The 22,265-nt window shown below is 44.8% G+C and overlaps 1 protein-coding gene across 1 annotated transcript; it reads left to right on the forward strand.

Annotated features, from left to right (window-relative positions):
• The first annotated feature begins 1,348 nt into the window (after window positions 1–1,348).
• EIF2D (eukaryotic translation initiation factor 2D) lies at window positions 1,349–22,246 on the forward strand. The gene is made up of 15 exons (XM_054479959.2): window positions 1,349–1,607; window positions 2,520–2,710; window positions 4,433–4,516; window positions 5,572–5,662; window positions 8,403–8,510; window positions 10,722–10,975; window positions 11,467–11,584; window positions 13,617–13,662; window positions 14,089–14,192; window positions 14,313–14,462; window positions 14,834–14,923; window positions 16,728–16,823; window positions 18,089–18,209; window positions 20,120–20,294; window positions 22,044–22,246. Exons 1-15 carry the CDS (start codon window positions 1,552–1,554, stop codon window positions 22,112–22,114), a joined length of 1,755 nt encoding a protein of 584 aa, XP_054335934.1. The 5' UTR covers window positions 1,349–1,551; the 3' UTR covers window positions 22,115–22,246.
• Window positions 22,247–22,265: the final 19 nt, after the last annotated feature.

The raw sequence follows: 22,265 nt of genomic DNA on the forward strand, positions 1-22,265 counted from the left end.
TGAATTCTCTATTACTGTTATTACCACCCATGTAAACTAAAAATCAGGGATGAGAAAAATCTTACAGAAAATTCTAGCTGAGGCTTCTAGCTTATAGTACAATGAATAGACCTTAATCATAGAATGCCTTTAAGAAAAACATTTAGGCCCGACTTGGTGGTTCACACCTGTCCTGTAATCCTAGCACTTTGGGAGGCCGAGGCGGACAGATCTCTTGACCTCAGGAGTTTGAGACCAGCCTGGGCAACAAGGTGAGACCCTGTCTCTACAAAAAATACAAAAATTAGCCTGGTGTGGTGGTGCCCGCCTGTAGTCCCGGCTACTCGGGAGGCTGAAGCGGACAGATCGCTTGAGCCCGGGAGGTCGAGGCTGCATTGAGCTGAGATTGGGCCACTGCACTCCAGCCTGGGTGACAGAGCGAGACCCTGTCTCCAAGTAAACAAAATAAAATACAATAAAGAAAAACATTCAAAAGGCCCTCAAGGTTTTTTTGTTTGTTTGTTTTATTTTTTGATACGGAGTCTTACTCTGTTGCCCAAGCTGGGGTGCAGTGGCACGATCTCGGCTCACGGCAACCTCCGCCTCCTGGGCTCAAGCGATCCTACCGCCTCAGCCTCCCCAGGCACGCGCCACCAAACCCGGCTGAATTTTTCTTTTTTCTTTTCTTTTTTTTTTTTGAGACGGACTTTCACTCTTGTTGTCCAGGCTGGAGTGCAATGGTGCAATCTCGGCTCACCATAACCTCCGCCTCCCAGGTTCAAGCAATTCTCCTGCCTCAGCCTCCCGAGTAGCTGGGATTACAGGCATGCTCCTCCATGCCCGGCTAATTTTGTATTTTTAGTAGAGACAGGGTTTCTCCATGTTGGTCAGGCTGGTCTCGAACTCCCGACCTCAGGTGATCCGCCCGCCTCGGCCTCCCAATTCTTTTTCTTTCTTTTTTTTTGTATTTTTTATGGGGATGGGGTTTCGCCATGTTGCCCAGGCTGGTCTCGAACCTCTGGGCTTAAGCGGTCCGCCCGCCTCGGCCTCCCAAAGTCTGGGATAACAGGCTTGAGCCACCGCGCCCGGCCGAAGCCTGAACTCATGTTTATCAGTTCAATTATTTTTGCGGAATTGAACCGAACCGAATGGAATGGGAGCTTGCAGAGACCTTCTACTCAAAGCAGTTCCTAAGGTTGATGGGGTGGAAAGAAATAAACAGAACAGCTGTTGGCGTGGCCGAGTCGCTACGGAGGGGCAAACCCGAGCTGCTCGCGCAGGCGCAGAGCCAGGCCCGCGAGGGGATGGGACGGTGGGCGGGGGAGGGGCGTTCCCTGGGCCCTGCCCCTCCCTGCCCTGCTTTAGTTCCAGGTATCGCCACTGGGGGCGGCCGCGGCCTCCCCAGCGGCAACGGCCACGAAGCTTCGCGGCCCTGGTTTCCAGCCGGGCCCTTTTCGCGGCCGGGCCCCAGCATGGCTGCCCCCACGGTTGCGGGCCTGGCAGCTGCTGCGCCCTCGCTTTCTTGACATTCCCTGGCTTCTGTGCTCTCTTCCCCAGGCCACCCCAGCAGACATGTTTGCCAAGGCCTTTCGGGTCAAGTCCAACACGGCCATCAAGGGGTCGGACAGGTGAGGGAGGAAAGGGGCCTGCTCTGCCACCAAAACAACCAGACACCTCTTGGGCCCCGCTGGCCCATAGCCCTCGCTGTTCTTGGCCGACATCCTCGGGTGGAGGCCGAGGGGTATGCCAGGGAAGGGACCCCAGAAGGCAAGGGTGGGTTAGACACATTTTGAGGTGAGGATGGAGGGGGACCCGGCTCTCTTTTTATAGTCTAGTGAGTTTAAAAGAAAACGTAGTTAAGTCAGCGTTTACTGACTGCAGACTATTTAAGGTGTTGTGGAGAATGCAGAAGTGAAGGAATACAGAATTCTTGCCCTCCAAAGAGCTTAATGCCCCTTGGGGGAGATCGGATGGGATACCAAGAATTAAAAGTATAAGAGAAAAAAATGACCAGTGATTACTTCTGGCAGCAGAGACAGCTGGAAACTGAAGTGGGAGGGAATAAGGCACATGTGGTAAGAAGAACTGTATCTGTTCAGACAGGGTCACAAATGGAGATTGTGTTTGGAATTTTGTAACCAGTGCTTTGTAGTTGTCTATAGGTCTTATGGCATAGTTATTTAATCATAAACTGGCAGATTTGCGAAGCACGTATGAGAAAGGTGTGGGCCCAAGAGCTAGGCATGAAGTCAGGAAGGCAGGGCTGTTTCCTGTGTCAGGCTAACTTGGATTGTTCACTGGGCCTGTTTTCCCACCCATAAAATGGAAAGGCATACTCCAGGAATGAGTGAAAATAGATGACAATGGATGAAAAAGAGTTTAGGATGTTTCAGAAGAGTGTGTGTGAGACTAGGACATCATAAACCAGGCAATCTTTCTTTGGCCCTCGTGATTTTATAGTGAGCACTTTTGAGTTCGTTCTTGATACTTATTAAAAGTCTGTCCAGGCAGCATTCACAGTGCTGGTGTGCTTTCTACAGGAGAAAGCTTCGAGCTGATGTGACAACTGCTTTCCCCACCCTTGGAACTGATCAAGTCTCTGAGTTAGTACCTGGAAAGGAGGAGCTCAACATTGTGAAGTTGTATGCTCACAAAGGGGATGCAGTGACTGTGTACGTGAGTGGTGGTAACCCCATCCTCTTTGAACTGGAGAAAAATCTGTATCCAACAGGTATGACAACAGGACGAAGATGGCCATTACCATTAGGTAGTTCTTGCTTAACATCTGCTTCTGTTTCTTTCATTGTCTCGCATAAAATAAGCAAGCACAAAATCTCCCAATACCATCCCCAAGGATCTTTATGGACCTAGTGTTCCTAGAATTGAGTCTTTCAATTCCTTTGGAATTCTGCAAAAGGTTTTCTCTTATGCAAAACCACTGTAGGAGGGATTAAAAAAGGGCTGACATAGTAAGTAAGGGTGGTTGCAAAGGGAAGTTCTGAGATGAAGAAACAGTGGCTGAGAAGTTTACAGTGGGTTGACTAGGGATAGAGCAGAGGTCTTGAAAAGGATGGAATTTCAGGGCATGTCTCCATGAGACAGAGTCTTGCTCTGTTGCCCAGGCTGGAGTGCAGTGGCGCAACCTCGACTCACTGCAAGCTGCGCCTCCTGGGTTCACGCCATTCTCTTTCCTCAGCCTCCCAAGTAGCTGGAACTACAGGCACCCGCCACCACGCCCAGCTAATTTTTTGTATTTTTTAGTAGAGACGGGATTTCACCATGTTAGCCAGGATGATCTTGATCTCCTGACCTCGTGATCCGCCGGCTTCGGCCTCCCAAAGTGCTGGAATTACAGATGTGAGCCACTGCGCCTGGCCAAAAATGTATATATTTTTTAGAGACAAGGTCTTACGCTGTCACCCAGTCTGAAGTGCAGTGGTGTGATCATAGCTAACTGTAACCTCAACCTCCTGTGCTCAAGGGATCCTCCCACCTCAGCCTCCTGTGTAGCTGGGACTACAGGCATATGCCACCATGTCTGGCTACTTTTAAAATTTTTGGTAGAGACAAGGTCTCACTATGTTGCTCGGGCTGGTCTTGAACTCTTGAGCTGAAGTGATTTTCCTGCCTCAGTCTCCGAAAGTGTTGGGATTACAGGCATGAGCAGGGTGCCCAGGCTAAAAAATGTTTCTTAAAACTATCTGTAGCAGGATTTTCCTAAAATACTGAAAAGAGATACTGTGATAGGAATGAAGCTGGATTGATAAGCTACATATCCAGCTGTTTTCATGGTGTACTTCAACCATATGTCTCACAGGGATTTTTTAGGCTGTGAGTGGCTCTCTAGGATTCTTTGCCTTCTCTGTCACAAATCTCAGGGACTCAGTCTCCTTTTCTCTTTTCCATAGCTGCTGACACCTACTTTGTAACTTGGGGCTTTTCATCCTCCAGGAGTGGCTGCAATAGTGCAATGCAATATCCTTAGGCCACTCCTGCCCCTGATCTCACTTCCTTGCTGTACCTGAAGACAACCACAATGCTTTTTGACCTAGGGGTTTTTGCTGCTTAATCACTGTGGAAACGGGATAAAAATGATAAACATGGGAAAGTTTCCAAATTTTATACAGCTGGCTTCCTGTTCTTAGGCTACTTGCTTCTGAAGCCATAAATAAAAGCTTCATTGGTTCTCTGCCCTCACTTTTTTGTCCACTGTGACCATTTTCTGCTGCTGCAATCCGGGTGCCTCCAAATCTCAGGTGACACTCAGTTTCTTAGGTTTTTTCCTTCCTCAAAAACGAAACCTCTCTGGGCATCCCCTTACAACCTTCTCTTTAGCTTTGAGTTGAGTTTCTTTCCTGTATTCTAATTAAAGCGACCATAGTGTTAGGTTTTTCCATTTCTCTAGAAGATTGGCTTTTTGGTAGTAGTGTTTTCTGGATCTCTTTTTGTACAGTGTACACGCTGTGGTCCTATCCTGATCTTCTGCCAACCTTTACAACATGGCCTCTGGTACTCGAGAAACTGGTAGGGGGAGCAGGTAAGAGGATTTTCCTATAGTCTGGCTATTGGCTGAAACCTACTTAGCAAAAGCCAACTGATGTAATAAACTTACCCATTTCCTATGTTTGTGTGGTTGAAAAATGGAATTTTTTCCCCTGTGTGTTTTATGTTTCTCACTTGGCTGGTTCCACACAAGATCTCTGGGCCTCTCTGGCCCTGTTGTAAGGCTTAAATAAGTGTTGTGAAAGTACTTTGTGAACCACCATGTGCTATACTATAAATCAATAAGCTGAATTTAGGAAACTAGGACAAGACAGATCATGTTATAGGCTACTCAAACTTTTTTTTTTTTTTTTTTTTTTTTTTGAGATGGAGTCTCACTCTGTTGCCCAGGCTGGAGTGCAGTGGCATGATCTCGGCTCACTACAACCTCTGCCTCCCAGGTTCAAGCGATTCTCCTGCCTCAGCCTCCCGAGTAACTGGGTTTACAGGTGTGCGCCACCACGCCTGGCTAATTTTTGTATTTTTAGTAGAGACAGGGTTTCACCATGTTGGCCAGGCTGGTCTCGAACGTCTGACCTGAAGTGAACTGCCTGCCTTGGCCTCCCAGAGTGCTGGGATTACAGGCGTGAGCCACTGCACCTGGCTAAGAGTACGTCTTTTATGCCAGAAGAATGTTAGGAGCTGAGTCTGGAGTGGAAGTGAAGGTTCCCACTTCTGGCTTAGAAACCACCATTTGAATAAAAATAAATATCCTGCTATTGGATGGGTGAAGGGGTCATCAAAGGCATAAGCCACAGGCATAAGGCACTGCACCTGACCAGGACACTCAAACTCTGTTTGACCTTTAGCCCCCTAAGGAGAGAAGGTCTGATACTGAAGTTGCCATTTTTCATTTTTATTATGAATAACATAGTTGATAACTAATAACTATTTTTTTGTTGGAAGTTGCCATTTTTCATTTCTATTATGAATAACATAGTTGATACCTAATAACTATTTTTTTGTTGAGTGAGTGAGGAAATGAAGTAAAACACAGGGTGAGATGGAGGCCGAATGCTGGTTGTGATATTTTTGTTTTGTGCATTGCAGATTTGATGCTGCCTGGACTAGTGATGCCCCCTGCTGGTCTGCCTCAGGTACAGAAGGGCGACCTCTGTGCCATTTCTTTGGTGGGGAACAGGTACTGTGCCAGGCAACTGTGCCTTTGGGGGAAAAACTTGTGTAAAAGAGAAGTTGGAGGGGAATGACAACTTATAAAGCATATGAACAAAAGAGTGAAAGCAAAAATCGGTTTTGGAAGAAGCACAGTGGGCCAGCAGGGGAATGGCAGCGAACCTATGGGGAGTCCATGCGCCTGGGCAGAGTGTATTTGTTGTTTGCTGTTGCTGCTCTGTTTTCTTTCAACTTAGCATTTTTATTTTATTTTATTTTATTTTATTTTATTTTATTTTATTTTTTAGATTTACAGAAGAGTTGCAAAGATAGTAGAGTTCTGAAATGCTCATTACCCAGCTTCCTCTAATGGTAGCCTCTTACATAACCACAATATAGATTATTACAACTAAGAAATTAACATTGACAAAGTACTGCTAACTAAACTACAGACTTTATTCATATTTCCCCAGTTTTTTCACGGATGTCTTCTTTCTCTTCACGTATCCAATGTAAAATACCAAATTGCATTTAGTCGTCGTATCTCCTTAGTCTCCTTCTGTTTGTGACCTTTTTTGTTTTTTTTGTTGTTGTTGTCTTTCATCACCCTCATGCTTTTCCCCTATATCCATATCATTATCCTCATCTTTTAATTATTTTTGATAGCTTTATTGAGATACAGTTTACATACAGACAGGATCTCACTCTGTTGCTCAGGCTGGTCTCAAATTGTTGGCTTCAAGCGATACTCCTGCCTTGGCCTCCCAAAGAGTTGGGATCACAGGCATGAGCCACTGTGTCTAGCCTCCACTGCTTTTTAAAAATAAGAAGTAATTGTATGAACAACTCTGAAAAATTAAAAGCCCCCCTTACCCCACAATCTTTTTCTCCTAGAAATAACCATTATCATTTTGATGTGTGTCCTTCTTGTCGTTGTTCTACACACATATACATGTGCATATAAAAACACATGGCTTAGGGTATGTGTGTTTAAAAATTCAAACGAAATTATACTGTGTATGTGTTATTTTTTCACTTAATGTAGTGTGGACATTTTCTTTTTTTAATTTTTATTTTTTAGTGGACATTTAAATACTAACTTAATACACATTTAAATTTAACTGTGTATTAAATAAGAACACACAGATCTGCCAAACCTTTTTACCTGTTGTGTGATGATAGAAGAAGCCCTCTCCTGGTGGACATTGAGGTTGCCTCCAATTTGTCTCTATTACAAACGTTATCTTATTAATGCTTCTAGGGACACTGTTGCTAGTATTTTTCCAGAGTAGATACTGAAATGCAGAATTGTTAGGTTGAAGATCATGTGTATTTTCTGTTTTCCTACAAACAAGCTGTATCAGTTTTTACACCTACCTGCAGCATATATGGAGCCTGTTTCCCTATGCTCTCGCCAATACTGGATATGATAGGTCATCTTCATTTGTGTTATCCTAGTAAGTGCAAAATTACATCTTACTATTTTTTTTTTCATGGAGATGACCAAGATGGACTCATTATTTTGATAATTTCTTCTTTGAGAGAGAAGAAAAGAGCAATGGTAGGCATGGGAGGGGTCAATGTTCAAAGATCTTATTTTTGCTACTCATATTATTCTATTTTCCTTGAACGCTTTGGAACCAAGCATGTAGAAACTTCTGTTTACCTGTAGCAGAAATTACAGTTGAAAAGAATGATGGTGTTACCGTTTTTCTCCCCCAATATTTTATCTGAGATAGGAGGAAACTATGTAAATGGATATTTGGCCTGTTCACTTTAGCCTTTAGAGTGTATATGGGGGTGGAGCTGTGGATGGTTTGTGGTAGGGGTAATGATATGAGGGGTTGTTAAAAAATACAAGTCATGTTCAAGATTGGAGTTCTCAAGCCATTGACCTTTCAGGGGTAGATGAGAAAAACCTTCTTTTAAGAACTGGGAAAGAAGCCAGATTCAGATTTTGTGGCAGGAACCGACCTATAGGTACAGTTAGCAGAGCTACCAGGTTTAAAGTAAGTTCAAGTATTAGGAACTCTCACTTGGACCCTGGCTACCTTGCCAGGCTTATGTATTATTCCCCCACTGTTATCCAGCTAGTCACCCATCCTTACAGGCAATATCTGATTGATCAATGCTTGAGTAGCACTGGGCTGGCAGAGATTTCTCATCTGGGCTTTGGAAGTTTCTGTAGTTACTGTATATGTGGTTGTTTTTGATATCCTGGAAACATCCAGTTCTTAGATATATAGTTACACTGAGCAACCCCTCTTACAAAGTCAACTTAGAAGGAACTTCTCTAGTTGGCCCCACTATGTGTCTCTTCTCTCTTCCCTATGGCATCCCTCAGCCTAATTTATGATATATGAATTGTCTCCCCTTTAAACTTCCTTATGGGATGGCTATGACTTCTTTAAGGTAGAGGAGATAATTTATATTTTTGAAATTAATGAAAGGGAACATTAAATGTCCTTCCAAGACCTACCTGGATTTAATTCACAGCAGGAATAAAACAAAGGCAGTGATAAAGTCAACAGAGGAGTTACTAATACAGAAGTTTAGTGTTTAGTTTAATGTTTGGTCAAGGGATTTTTGAAAGTAATATTTGTAGGTAATCTGAAGAAAACTGAGAGTGGACTGAGTTTGGTTTTAGGATACAAGACCTTCAAATTGGTAACCTTGGTATTTTTACCACATGTGTCAGAAGATTATCCTAACATGTGCCCTTCCCATAGACTTTCCCTGACCCTGGTCTCTGGCTTCCTTCTTCTTAGAGCCCCTGTAGCCATTGGAGTTGCAGCCATGTCCACAGCTGAGATGCTCACGTCAGGCCTGAAGGGAAGGGGCTTCTCTGTGCTCCACACTTACCAGGACCACTTGTGGTGGGTACAGAGTTTCTTCTGTTTTACAGAGAACCGGGGCAGCTGGGGAGAGGATGGGGCCTGTGATTCAGGAGTGAGAGTTTTGGTCCTAGCCATGTCTTTAAGCAAGTTGCTAACCCCAGACTTTTATTTCCTTACCACATATAAAGAAAATATTTTTTTCCCCTGTTTGGACAAGTAATGAGAGAGAACTTTATTTTCTAAGTGAATTATAGAATCTTAGACCCAAAGGAAGACCTTAGGGATCATCTGCTCTGCCTCTCAGTACAGTGATACTCGTTTTTTTATAGCCCTGGTCAATCTGGCCCTAGCTGCCATGCACATTTTAGGCATCATGTGACCCCATGATGAGTGCTTCTGAATCCAAGTCACAGCAGGGTAGACCTTTAGACACCAGGATTATAACCTGATTACTTTTATGTTATTCAAATTTCACATTCCAGACTCCTCCTCCTCATGAAAGTAACACGTTTTGACTGTAAAGGTTGCATTCTTGAGACGTGTACCTGTTCATTTTCTGGTTATTTTCTTGTCATTTTAGCAAAACAGTAAGCAGTGATTTTCTCAAAAAACACATTTAGCCAAGTATTGTGGCCTGTTGGTATAGATTCATTCTTATATTTTCTAGCCCAGTCTTGGAATTATTAATTTGTTTTTGTTTTTTTTTTTGAGATGGAGGCTTGCTCTGTCGCCCAGGTTGGAGTGCAGTGGCGTGATCTCAGCTCACTGCAAGCTCCGCCTCCCAGTTCACGCCATTCTCCTGCCTCAGCCTCCTGAGTAGCTGGGACCACAGGCGCCTGCCACCACGCCCGGCTAATTTTTTGTATTTTTAGTAGAGACGGGGTTTCACCGTGTTAGCCAGGATGGTCTTGATATCTTGACCTCGTGATCCACCCTCCTCGGCCTCCCAAAGTGCTGGGATTACAGGTGTGAGCCACTGCGCCCAGCCTTTTTTTTTTTTTTTTTTTTTTTTTTTGGAGATGGAGTTTTGCTCTTGTTGCCCAGGCTGGAGTGCAGTGGCGCAATCTCAGCTCACTGCAACCTCTGCCTCTCGGTTCAAGTGATTCTCCTACCTCAGCCTCCCAAGTAGTTGGGATTACAGGCATGTGCCCACAACACCCGGCTAATTTTTTTGTTTTTAGTAGAGACCGGGTTTCACCGTGTTGGCCAGGCTAGTCTCGAACTCCTAACCTCACGTGATCTGCCCATCTAGGCCTCCCAAAGTGCTGAGATTACAGGCGTGAGCCACCACTCCCTGCCGGACTTATTAATTTTACAAGTACTGGCCAAGCCCTCCTTTGTTGGAGGTACAAGCTCATTTTAACCTGTTTTTAGATATTTGAGGGCTGATGACTGATGTTCTCCTAGCACCTTGTTGTTTAACTATCAGTCTGGGCAACAGCAATCAAGGTCAGGTTATCTAAGTTGTGTTAGCAGCAGCTGCTTTGGTTCTCTCCCTGCACCTTGAAAAAAATATTTACAGTATTTGCCTGATCAGAATAGCCTAAACATACCCTTTGGCTTTACTGTGAACAACACTGAGAAGCCTTGCCATAACTATTAGTTAAAACTTAGTTTGATTTGCATAATGTTGGCTAAGATAAAGTTTTTTACTGCTCTGTGTGCTTTGCTATATGGCATCGCCTTTTTTCCTGTCTTCCTAAGGCTTAGTGGCATAAAACCATGGCAATCTCTGCTTTCCACGTTAGACTGCATTTGATGTAACACAGAAGCCACTGATTTTGCAGTCCTTGAGCAGTCCAGGTGTTTGTGTTTTATTACATATGCTGAACTGTGGGTTTGCATTTCACCAAACAGATATTACAGATTCATTCCCGATCTTAATGTTCATATTCAAATTGGTTTTGTTATTAACTCAGAGGAAGGGAACATTTTTGGGAGTTTATCTTAAACTCCTTTTTCTTTAATCTTTCTCAGTCTTGGGATGTCTATTAATAGTATTCTTTTGGGATAGGGAGGAGACAAGATTTATTCTGTCCATTTCAGAGATGAGTAAACTGAGGCATGGAACTTTTGGGGGCCCAGAATTGAAAGTACGCTTGAGATGAGGGCATAGGCTCTCTGCCCCCTCCTGGCCACTCCTGCCTGTTGGCTCTCTGCTGTCTCTGACCTCACTGCTGACTCCTCTGTGGCCAGGGCTGGAGAGTGTTGGAGCTGCTGCTTGATGTTTCTGACATGAGATTTTTCCAGGCGGTCTGGAAACAAGTCCTCTCCACCTTCCATTGCTCCACTGGCCCTGGATTCAGCAGATCTCAGTGAAGAGAAGGGGTCTGTCCAGGTGGACTCCACCCTGCAGGGAGACATGAGGCACATGACCCTGGAGGGGGAAGAGGAGAATGGGGAGGTTCACCAGGCATGTGAAGACAAGTCTCCCTCAGAAGCCCCAGAAGACACCAGCACCGGGGGCCTGAACCAAGACTCCACAGATAGCAAAACGCTTCAAGGTATAACTCTAGGAGGAGAAGAGCCCATCTCCCCACCTCTCAATTTAGGAGGCTGACAAGCTCCACTCCACTGCTGACTAGAATGGCCCTCAAGCTCCTGGGGGAGAAGGGGAAGGTCCTTATTTTCTGTGAGGGTGGCACAGCAGCCCTTTCACATCTTGTTTTGAATCCCAGGAAGTCACGTCTTCCTGGGAGCTAATCTGCCCTGGCATTTGCCTGTTTTCAGCTACAAAGCCCTCCAAGGTTTCTTCTGGCTCAGTTTCTCTGGGTGAACACTCCTAGCTTGGTGGGACTTTGTGGCTTGACTCCTTCTCTGGGGTCAACCCTCTTTAAAGGCTCAGTGCTCAAGAGAGGCTGGGAGCTTTGGTACCTGGGAATGGGTTCCTTTCAGAGCCAAGCAGGTGAGGTAGGGATGAAGCTGGGGGTCGTTTTCTTGTACCAGGTGTTCTGTATCCCTCAGGAAGGATGTGGCTCTTGTCTTTTCCCTGCAGAGCAAATGGATGAGCTGTTACAGCAATGCTTCTTACATGCCTTGAAGTGCCGAGTCAAAAAGGCTGACCTCCCTTTACTCACCAGCACTTTCCTTGGCAGCCACATGTTCTCCTGCTGGTATGGAAAGCACTGATGTGGGCTGGAGGCCGGGGCCGGGGTCTCACGTGTGCTCCTTGGTAGTAGGACAGGATGGGGCCAATGCAGGGACTGGTTGAGGGACATGCTGTGGAAGGAGTGGAGGGGAAGGCTTATCTGACAAGTACATTAGTTCCTGGGTTCTAAAAAGTTAATTCTTAGCTTGCTGGGCTGTTAAAACAAAATCTTAAATTTTAGCCAATGAAAGGATATTGAGGACCAGAAAGTTAAAATTCCTGAGATTCCGTGAACACTGCCTCTGCCGTAGGGGTTCTGGGCAACCTCACAAATCGGGCAGCGTGTCCTGTGCAGGAAGTGTCCCAGGGCACCTCTTTGTCAGGAAGCTTCTTCTGGAACATTCAACCTCCTCACACTTCTGAAAAGTATGTCGGGGGCCACATTAGGTTTTATTAGGAGGAAGAATTGGTGTGAACACCCCCTGTCCCGGCCCCCACCCCATCCAAAACACAAGCTACCAGGAGAGGTATTATTGCGTGTGGATAGAACCTGGATTTTGAAGACAGAGCCATCTGGACTCAACTGCTAGGTCTCCAGGGTGTTCGAGCAATGTGCATTTTAGCTTGTTACTGGGCTTCTCTGAGTCCTAATTTCTAATAATCATGGGATTGCTGTAAAGATTACATAGCCTGAACCATAATAAGCATTCAGTAAATACTATCGTGTCAGGAGGTTTGCTTATTGATTTTTACCCTGAGATTGAATTTATTTATTTATTTATTTATTTGTTGTTTTGAGACACAGTTTCACTCTGTCACCCAGGCTGGAGTGCAGTGGCGTGATCTCGGCTCACTGCAACCCCTGCCTCCCAGGTTCAAGAGATTCTCCTGCCTCGGCCTTCCCGAGTAGCTGGGATTACAGGCACATGCCACCATGCCCAGCTAATTTTTGTATTTTTAGTAGAGATGGGGTATCACCATGTTGCCCAGGCTGGTCTTGAACTCCTAACCTCAAGTGATCCGCCTGCCTCGGCCTCCCGTAGTGCTGGGATTACAGGCGTGACCCACTGTGGCCGGCCTGAATTTATTTCTTTTTGAGAATCTGGCTGTGATTTTTTTAAAAAGTGATTCTTAATGTAATGTCTTCCCATTTATACTTGGGTGTCTTTAAGCTATCCTGTACAAATGTGGTGTCTGGAGTGTGTGGAGGGATACTTGGTAATCTGTCCTGACTTTCTTGGGTTGCAAATACATGGTAAAGGGGCCCCAGAATATTCTGTAGGATAGGATCCTGGGGTGGATTCTAGAAGGACTCCTCGAGAATCCACAGCTACTGCGTGTCATGTTTTGAGAGAAGATGTAAGCTTTTATCAGGAATGTCCCCTCCAAAACTAATTGCTGTAGTGCAGGGGTCAGCATGTTTTTCTGTAAAGGACCAGATAGTAAATATGAATATTTTCAGTTTTGCAGGCCATACCATCTCTGTTGCAACTACTCGATGCTGCCATTGTAGCACTAATGTGACCATAGACAGTAGATAATTAGTTGGCCAAACCTGACCCCAGGATGCGGCTTGCTGGGCCCACTCCAGGCCTGGCTGCCCGCAGTGTGAGTTTGCTGTTGCAACTTTGGAGGCCACAGAAGGTTGTCTGGTCTGGGAGGAATCTAAGGCTGTATCCAATGCGGTAGCCACTGGCCACATGTCACTATTTTCAGTTTAAATTAATTTAAAGTAAATAAAATTTAAAATTCAGTTTCCTTGGTCACATTAGTCACACTTCAAGTACTTACTACCCACATGTAGCTAATGGCTGCCCTGTTAGACAACACAGAGAACATTCCACGTCTATGGAAAGTTCTGTTGAACAGCACTGATTTAGAATGTCCCATAGTCTGCGTCCCTCTCTGATGTCATCCCTGGGCAGAGAGTTCTGGCACAGTGGCCTCTCTCTGAAGGTGCGGGAGGAAGGCTGAGGAAAAAGGCCCTCCTCTCAGTGTCAGGCAGGTCTCAGTATGACTGCTCATTAGTTTAACTTGCCTTTTCCATCTGCCATCAGCCCCGAAGGACGACAACTGGACATAAAGAAGTCAAGCTACAAAAAGGTAAGCAAGGATCTTCTTTGCAGACCCATGCAGAGAGTTGTGTAGGGGCACATATGACATAAGCCAGATGGATGCTGGGGAAGCCTTGTCTACCAGGCTCAGTCTAGAATTAAGCTTTTTGACTCCAAGTATAAGGGGGAAGAAAGAAACTCTCCCTGGGCTGAAGCAGTTGGTGGCACCCACTCTCCTTTCTCCTTTGACCCCTTTATATCTGATTAGAGTTCTGAATGGCCTCACTGGTTAGTCTCTAGCAGCTTCTTGCTCCCTGGCCCTCAGGCTGGGGGCCTCCCAGTTCCTGGTTGATGAAGGCAGGGGCTGTCTCATATCCCTGCACAGTCCCTGCCTAGCTCACTCTGGCACATCCTGGGTGCTCAGTATGTGTGTGGAATCAATGAAGTCCCCTACCACTGGCCCTCTCTCCCTTAGCTCTCTAAGTTCCTGCAGCAAATGCAGCAGGAGCAGATTATACAGGTGAAGGAGCTGAGCAAAGGGGTGGAGAGCATTGTGGCTGTGGACTGGAAACACCCGAGGTGAGTGCAGGGGGCCTGTCACTGTAGCCCAGCTGGCCCCAGGGCACGTGGGCCACGGACTGGGGATTGCTGAGATGCTAGTATAAAATGTGTTTTTTCTTTCCTTCTGCTGGGTTTTAGGATTACATCTTTCGTCATACCCGAGCCCTCCCCGACCTCCCAGACTATCCAGGAGGGTAGCAGGGAACAGCCCTATCACCCTCCAGATATAAAACCCCTCTACTGTGTCCCAGCCAGCATGACCCTGCTCTTCCAGGAGTCTGGCCACAAGTGAGTTTTTGGAGAGCAGCCCTTCTCTGCCTGCTTGGTGTTCTGGCCTACAGTTCCTCTCAACCTGAGTAGTGCTCTTTTGCGACTGGCAAAACCTGCTCTGCCCCTGTTCTCCCCTTCTCCAAAATCCAGCTTCCAGCCTCCTTCCCTGGGCAAGTTCCTCTGGACTAAATGAATGAGTAGGTCTCACCCTTTTCTGCCTGTTAATTATTCTTCACATGGTCATGCTCACTTCAGTCAGGAAAAGGGAAGAAACTAGAGGCCGAAAGCTAAGGAAAGTCACCTGCTCAGCAGGGAGTGAGTCTGGGCATCTGCATTTTTGTCTCATGGCACAGCATGAACTAACCCCTGGGTCACTTCTCCTCACCTAGGAAGGGGAGCTTTCTGGAGGGCAGTGAGGTCCGAATGATCGTCATTAACTACGCCAAGAAAAATGACCTGGTTGATGCAGACAACAAAAAGTGAGTGCATGAGAAGCACCAGATCTGTCTTATTGGGTCTTTGTCTTTATCAGACATAGACACATTTGGGGAGGATGTCTGGGAGGGAGAATAGAAAACCATAGCATCTTAGAGGTAATTAAGATCAGTGGTTTCCAAACCATGGGCTGTGGACACCCAGAGTTACTGTCTGGGGTATTCAGATCCATGTATACGATCAACATTGACTACAGACTAAGTAAATATTCTCTCACAAATACCCATTAATCATCTTTAATTGGCTATTGTGAGGAATAAAATGCAAGCTTACAAAGAATTTACTGAAGTCATCATAGCTTTAGGTATTTATTTTTATTGATGGATATTTGTACATATTTATGGGGTGCGCGTGGTATTTTGTTACATGCACAGAGTGTATAATGATCAAGGCAGGGTATTTGGGGTATCATCACCTCGAGTATTTACCATTTCTATGTGTTGGGAACACTTTAAGTCCTCTCTTCTAGCTATTTTGACATACACAATACATTGTTGTTAACTACAGTCACCTTACTCCGCTCTCAAAGATTAAACTTATTTCTTCTAACTGTATATTTGTACCCATTATGGTATTATTTTCTTAAAAAGGGATACAGATGGTAAACTACCAGATGAAGAGAGTTCCATTAATTGTTTTTTACTTTAATGGCCGGGCACTGTGGCTCATGTCTGTAATCCCAACATTTTTATAGGTCGAGGTGGGAGGATTGCTTGAGGCCAGGGGTTTGAGACCCACCTGAGCAGCATGGTGAAACCCTGTCGCTACAAAAAATACAAAAATTAGCCAGGCGTGGTAGGGCATGCCTGTAGTCTCAGCCACTTGGGAGGTTGAGGTGGGAGGATCGCTTGAGCCCAAGAGGTTGAGGCTGCAGTGAGCAATGATCATGCCACTGCACTGCAGCCTGGGTGATATAGTGAAACCTCATCTCAAAAAAAATTTTTTTTTCACTTTAAAAAAAATCATCATGATAAAAAAGTTGAGACATACCAGCCTAATCTAATACCTTCATTTTATTTTATGTTTTATTTTTATTTTTGAGACAGAGTTTTGCTCTTGTTGCCCAGGCTGGAGTGCAGTGGTACAATCTGTGCTCACTGCAACCTCTGCCTCCCAGGTTCAAGCGATTCTCCTGCCTCAGCCTCCCGAGTAGCTGGATTACAGGGATGCGCCACCATGCCCGGCTAATTTTTGTATTTTTAGTAGAGACGGGGTTTCACCATGTTGGCCAGGCTGGTCTCAAACTCCTGACCTCAAGTGATCCACCCATCTCGGCCTCCCAAAGTGCTGGGATTACAGGCGTGGGCCACTGCGCCCGGCCCTATTTTTAGTAGAGATGGGGTTTTACTATGTTGGCCAGGCTGGTCTTGAACTTCTGACCTCAGGTGATCCTCCCACCTCAGCCTCCCAAAGTGCTGGGATTACAGGCGTGTGCCACTGCACCTGGCCAACACCTTCATTTTAAAGATCCCCACTTCCTTTCTTTCTTCCTCACTAGCCAATTTTGATGCTAAGCTTAGAAAGCCGTGGTCACATGCTTAGTTAGTAGCAAAGGCTCTTGATCTTCAAATTTATCCCATCTCACTTTCCCTTCCACCTCCTGCTTTTCCTAGGAAAGCATATGTGTATCTCCCACCCGTAAGGTGTATTGCCTTTTGGACTGTGGGCCCATAATTGATGCATATCCTGAATGTCTATAAAGGCCATATGAGAGATGAATCCTGAGTTAGCCTTCAGGTCAGAAGGGACAAGTCTAGGATTTCTTCATTGCCTCTTCTTTCCCTTTAGTCTTGTGAAATTGGATCCCATCCTATGTGACTGCATCTTAGAGAAAAATGAACAGCATACAGTCATGAAGCTTCCATGGGACAGTCTTCTGACCAGGTAACGAGCATTGGCAGTCCCTCTCCAACTTTTCTATCCCCTCACCTTAATATTGATCACATTGAACTTTAATACTGTCACTATCTTAGCCTTTGATTTTCTTTCTGTAATTCATACCAAGTCAGTCTACATAAACACAGGCTTGAGGAACTCTGATTTGGGGGGTCTTTGGAACAATTTGAGCCAATATGACATAGGAGAACTTGAAAGCAAGAACAAAAAGGAACATTAATTAAAAATAAGAACTTCAGGCAGGCGTAGTGGTGAATGCCTGTAGTCCCAGCACTTTGGGAGACGGAGGCGGTAGGATTGCTTGGGCCCAGGAGGTGGAGGCTGCATTGAGCCATGTTCACGTCACTGCACCCCAGCCTGGGTGACAAGGTGAGATGACCCTGTCTCAAAAAAAGAACTTACTCTGTTAAAGTGAGGGCATTTAAAAAAATAAGAAAAAATAGAATAAGAACTTCAATAAGATGCAGAAGCAAAAGAAGGCTGGGGAAAAGTGTCTTAAAGTCTTTAAAGGAAAAATTTTTAATATTCCTTCTTTTCCACATAACTGAAAATAGTTTATTATCAGGAGTCAGCAAACTACAGCCCATGGGTCAAATCTGGCCTGCCACCTGTTTTTGTAAATAAAGTTTTATTGGAACACAACCATATCCATTTATGTGTTGTCTGTGCGCTGGTTTTATGCTATAATGGGAGAACTGAGTAGTTGTAAGAGACCAGGTGACTGGCAAAACCAAAAATATTTACTGTCTAGCCCTTTATAGAAAAAGTTGTTGATCCTGATATATGTGATAGCAAGAGAAAACTTGGTTAGATAAAAGGTAGAAACTCCTCATGGTAAAAGTTGTCTATAAAATATGTCAGAAATGTGAAGCAGCACTCACAGGCAATGGGCCACTTAAGGCACATTCTTGAGACAAGTAGTAGCCTCCACAAGGCAGACTGGGCAGATTCTCAAAAGGCCAGGTCAGTGGACCGTTTCCAGGGGCCTAAGTCACTGATGTTCCCATCTTTGAATCAGTGGGTGTCAACCTTGGCTGCATTTTAGGGAGCTTTAAAAATACGTAGCCCTAGTCAGAGATACAGATTTCATTGATCTGGGCTGCAGCTCCCTAGGGATTTGAATGATTCTAGTGTGCAGCCAAGGTTGTGAAACCTACAGTTTCAGCCTACACCTAACTGCCTGCTGGTAGTGGGGTATGAGGAAATGGTTTCTGTTGGCTTTATCAGTTTGCAACTCATAACTTCTGTTTCAGGTGTTTGGAAAAATTACAGCCTGCCTATCAAGTGACCTTTCCCGGACAAGAGCCCATTGTGAAGAAAGGGAGAATCTGTCCAATTGACATCACCCTAGCACAAAGAGCTTCTAATAAAAAGGTAATTTTAAAAAGACACAATGTTCAAGGATAGTGATTTAATGTTCTTGCCAAGTTCTGGTCTCCCTAATGTGATTGCAGGTTTTTAGACTGGCCTCAAACACATCAAAGATTTTTTTATGAAACACCCGTGTTTATGTGCCTGGGCTGGGCTCTGTATGAAACAGGTAAAGCTGACCCCGCTCACTCACTGCCCTCTAGGATTTTGTTCTAGGAAACTTGCTAGAGCCTGGTTCCAAAAGTAAACAAGATTTTATTTTTATTTTTTTCTTAGAACTATGTTATGGACATTCAGCTCCCACATATTCTTTCACCTCTTAGGCCTTGCTCAATGTAAATAACTTGTAAAAAACTTGCTGAAGGAACTGAGTGTGTTTAGCTTGGCAACACAAAATTGTGGGGAACCAATGACATCTCTCCTCAAATATGTGCAAAGCTGTCCCCTGGCAAAGTAGGGCACTTATTCTATATGCCTTGAAAGGACAGAAATAGGATTATTGGGTGGAAATTCCAAGAAGACAGACTTGAGTTCAAAATAAAGAACTTTGTAGTAGTGTACAGTTACGAGCATGGGCTTTGGATAGTACTGGGTTCAAATGCAGCCGTTGCCTCACTGCCTGACCTTGAGCATGTTACTTCATTTCTTTTTGTCTGAGTTTTACTCTGAAAAATGGAGATAATACCTACCTGGTAAGGCACTGTGAGGATCAAATGAAGGAGTATACGTGGCTGAAGCACTTAGAATGTACTTGGCATATAAATACTTGGTTCTCAATAATTGAGAACCAGTAATGATAACCTTTACAATAATTACTAAGTTACTATTTATTGAGTGTTTAATTATGTGCCAGACACCAAACTAATTTTCATATATATAGTTTATGTAAACACTAATTTTCTGTTAATAATGACAAATAGAATTGTCCAAAATCGAAATTGGTGCTTCATAAAATAGTGAATTTTTTTCTGGAGAGTCTGCAAGCAAAAATTAGGTGAGCACTTGTCGGGGGAGGATGTAGTTGGGGGTTCATGCATCAGGTGGGCAATTGGAAGAGATACGTCCTCTAAAGTCTTATTGATTCTAAGATTTTCTGGGTCTGGAGCCCATTGACAAGCGTAAGGCTAGTTGGAGCTTTTATAGTCTTTATTGATAGCAGTCATCCCCCACACACCCCTGATAGTAATACACTTTACTGTCTGCAGTCATGAATGAGAAAGAATTTGTTTTAAAGCAACAAGGGGGAGAATTGTGATATTTTAAAAGCACTAACATTTTTCTTTCTTATCTCAAAGTCACATACTTGTCATTTGTGAAGTTGAATAACAGAAGAATGCATGTGTTGCTGACTAGATTCTTGATATTAAGGAACTATTGTTTGTTAATTTATTTTTAGGTGTGATGATGGTTTTGTTTTTATGTTTAAATGAGCCTTGTCTTTTGGAGATACATACTGAAATATTTATAGATGAAATGATCTGGTGTCTAGGGAGGTTTGCTTTAAAGTAATAGAGGAGTGGGGAGTATACAGGGGTATAGATGAATCAAGGCTGGCCATGAGTTGATAATTGTTGAAACTGGTGATAGGTACATGTGGGTTTATATACTATTCTGCTTTCATTTATGTTTTGAATTCTCCAAATAAAAAAAACTTAAAAAAGAAGTAGACATTCTATGTGATACAGAGAGTATCTGTCCCTCTAAATATGTAATACATATATTGGATGGGGTAGAGAGAATCAATTTAGAAGCACAAAAATAAGTGATTTGGATTTAAAAAGTACTAGGGTTATAGGAATGGTGAACCATCAGAGAACACAGGGGCTGAGAAGGCTGCTGAGGCTCTGGAAGGCCCTCTGGAGGGAAGGGAATGCAGTCACCACCGTCAGTCTCTGTCCCCACTGTCCCCCCAGGTGACCGTGGTCCGGAACTTGGAGGCCTATGGTCTGGACCCATACTCAGTGGCTGCCATCCTTCAGCAGCGATGCCAGGCTAGCACCACCGTCACTCCTGCCCCTGGGGCCAAGGACAGCCTTCAGGTGCAGATCCAGGGAAACCAGGTCCACCACCTCGGCTGGCTATTGCTTGGTGAGCATCCCCTCTGAAGAGTGGAGGCATTGGTCTAGCTCAGCAAAGACCTTCCTGCCAACTCAACTTGCATAATACACACACACACACTCTCTCTCTCTCTCTCTCTCTCCCTTTCTCTCTCCATTTAGTTTTTAGTGGCTATTTAGAGAAGAGGGAACCAGTGTTGGAATCAGATCCTTTGGCTCCTTCCAAATTCAGTGTTTTCTCTTCCACTATTAGAGTAGTTTTCTTCCTGGTTGGTCCCTTTCTATAAAACATATGGCGAGCACCCAAACTTTTGTGCTAGGCCCATTGTTGGGGTTTTTGCAGGCATCTCTCTTAATCATAATGATGCTGCAGAACTGTTATCTGTTTGAGGAAACTGAGGCCCAGAGAGGTTCCGTGCCTTGCCCTGAGATCCTCTGACTCTTGAGTGATACAGCTGGGCACGGAACTTTTTTAGACTCCAGAGTCTAAGTTCTTTTTTTTTTTGAAACAGAATCTCGCTCTGTCACCCAGGCTAGAGTGCAGTGGCGCGATCTTGGCTCGCTGCACTCACTGCAGCCTCCACCTTCCAGGTTCCAGTCATTTCCCTGCCTCAGCCTCCCGAGTAGCTGGGATTATAGGCGCGTGCCACCACGGCCAGCTAATTTTTGTATTTTTAGTAGATATGGGGTTTCACTATGTTGACGAGGCCAGTCTTGAACTCCTGACCTCAGACGATCTGCCTGTCTCGGCCTCCCAAAGTGCTAGGATTACAGGCGTGAGCCACCATGCCTGGCCTAAAGCCTAAGTTCTTTCTACTAACTCTGGGTAACCCAGCCTCCCGTTTGTCCTCACTTCAAACCAGCCATCACATCTCTGCCTGAGTCAGCTTTCTTAAACAAATATGATCACATCACTCCCTTCTAAAAAACTTTGTATGCCTCTTCAATGCCTTCAGAATTAACTCCTAAGCTCAATAAACAAGACCCTCCCAGCCTGACCCCAGCCTTACCCCAGCCTTCCCTGCAGGCTCTCTCTGGCAGCTCCTACACCCACGTTGCAGGCACCAGCTGGCCTGGTCTCCTTGCAGTTCCCCAGATTCTCCTTGCATGTTCATCCACATGTGCTTCCACCTGGGCTATCCCCTTGCCTAAGATGCCCTCCCACGCCCAAGCCCACCTGACCTCAGAGGCTCACTGGCCCAGCCCAGGGGTCCTGGGAGACCTGAGCCTAAATTAGCATTTTAAACATTGCTAATGTAGCACTTTCCAATTGTGTTTATATTTCTGGTTAATGTCTGCAGCTTGGCTAATTTTTTCTAATGTCTGAACCTCCTGCCAGACTGAGCTGCATGAGCCAGAAACCTTGCCTTTTTCATCCTCAGGGCCTGGCGGATAGTAAGTGCTCATTTAGGCAAATGTATTCCATGGCCTATGGCAGTACCTGACAGTTAACTTCTAGAGTTGAGCCCCTTTATGTGAAGAACCCCATACGAGGTACTGAGAAGAAATGTTATGAGGAAGAGCGAGGAGCACAGACTGAACAGACACATTCTCTCTCGTGAAAAAATTATAAATGCCTGAAATATACCCAGAAAGTAGCTCTCAGTGTGAAAATTTCAGAAATATACACATCAGCTGTGAGGTGTAGGCGTAAGTGGTCAGTCCCGAAGTTGAGTTTGAGCTGAGTGGAATGACATTGTGAGACAACGGGGACTGGTGGAGGGCCAGCCGGGGAGCAAGTTCTTGCTCCGCTGAGGAGTGTGTGCTTTTTGGATTGTAGAAGAGTATCAGCTCCCTCGAAAACACATCCAAGGTCTAGAAAAGGCCCCCAAACCTGGCAAGAAGAAGTGACAGACTCTTTTGTCTCAGTGGTGGATCCGGTGGAAATCCAAGCTCTGGGCTGGTAATTTTTATGAGCATTTTCAGCTTTTGCAAATACAAAATATAATTCTTTACAAAAATAAATTTTTATTCTAATCTAAATCTGACTTCCCTCTTGTTT

This window comes from Pongo pygmaeus, chromosome 1 (assembly GCF_028885625.2).
Source record: "Pongo pygmaeus isolate AG05252 chromosome 1, NHGRI_mPonPyg2-v2.0_pri, whole genome shotgun sequence".
In the NCBI taxonomy this organism is placed as follows: Eukaryota; Metazoa; Chordata; class Mammalia; order Primates; family Hominidae; genus Pongo; species Pongo pygmaeus.

What these genes read in the sequence shown, in the direction of transcription:
- EIF2D (XM_054479959.2), top strand. Translation starts at nt 1,552, where the DNA reads ATGTTTGCCAAGGCCTTTCGGGTCAAGTCCAACACGGCCATCAAGGGG. An exon ending in GTTGATGCAGACAACAAAAA is followed by an intron (nt 14,924 to 16,727) that starts GTGAGTGCATGA and finishes CTTTCCCTTTAG; the next exon opens with TCTTGTGAAATTGGATCCCA. An exon ending in AAAGAGCTTCTAATAAAAAG is followed by an intron (nt 18,210 to 20,119) that starts GTAATTTTAAAA and finishes CTGTCCCCCCAG; the next exon opens with GTGACCGTGGTCCGGAACTT.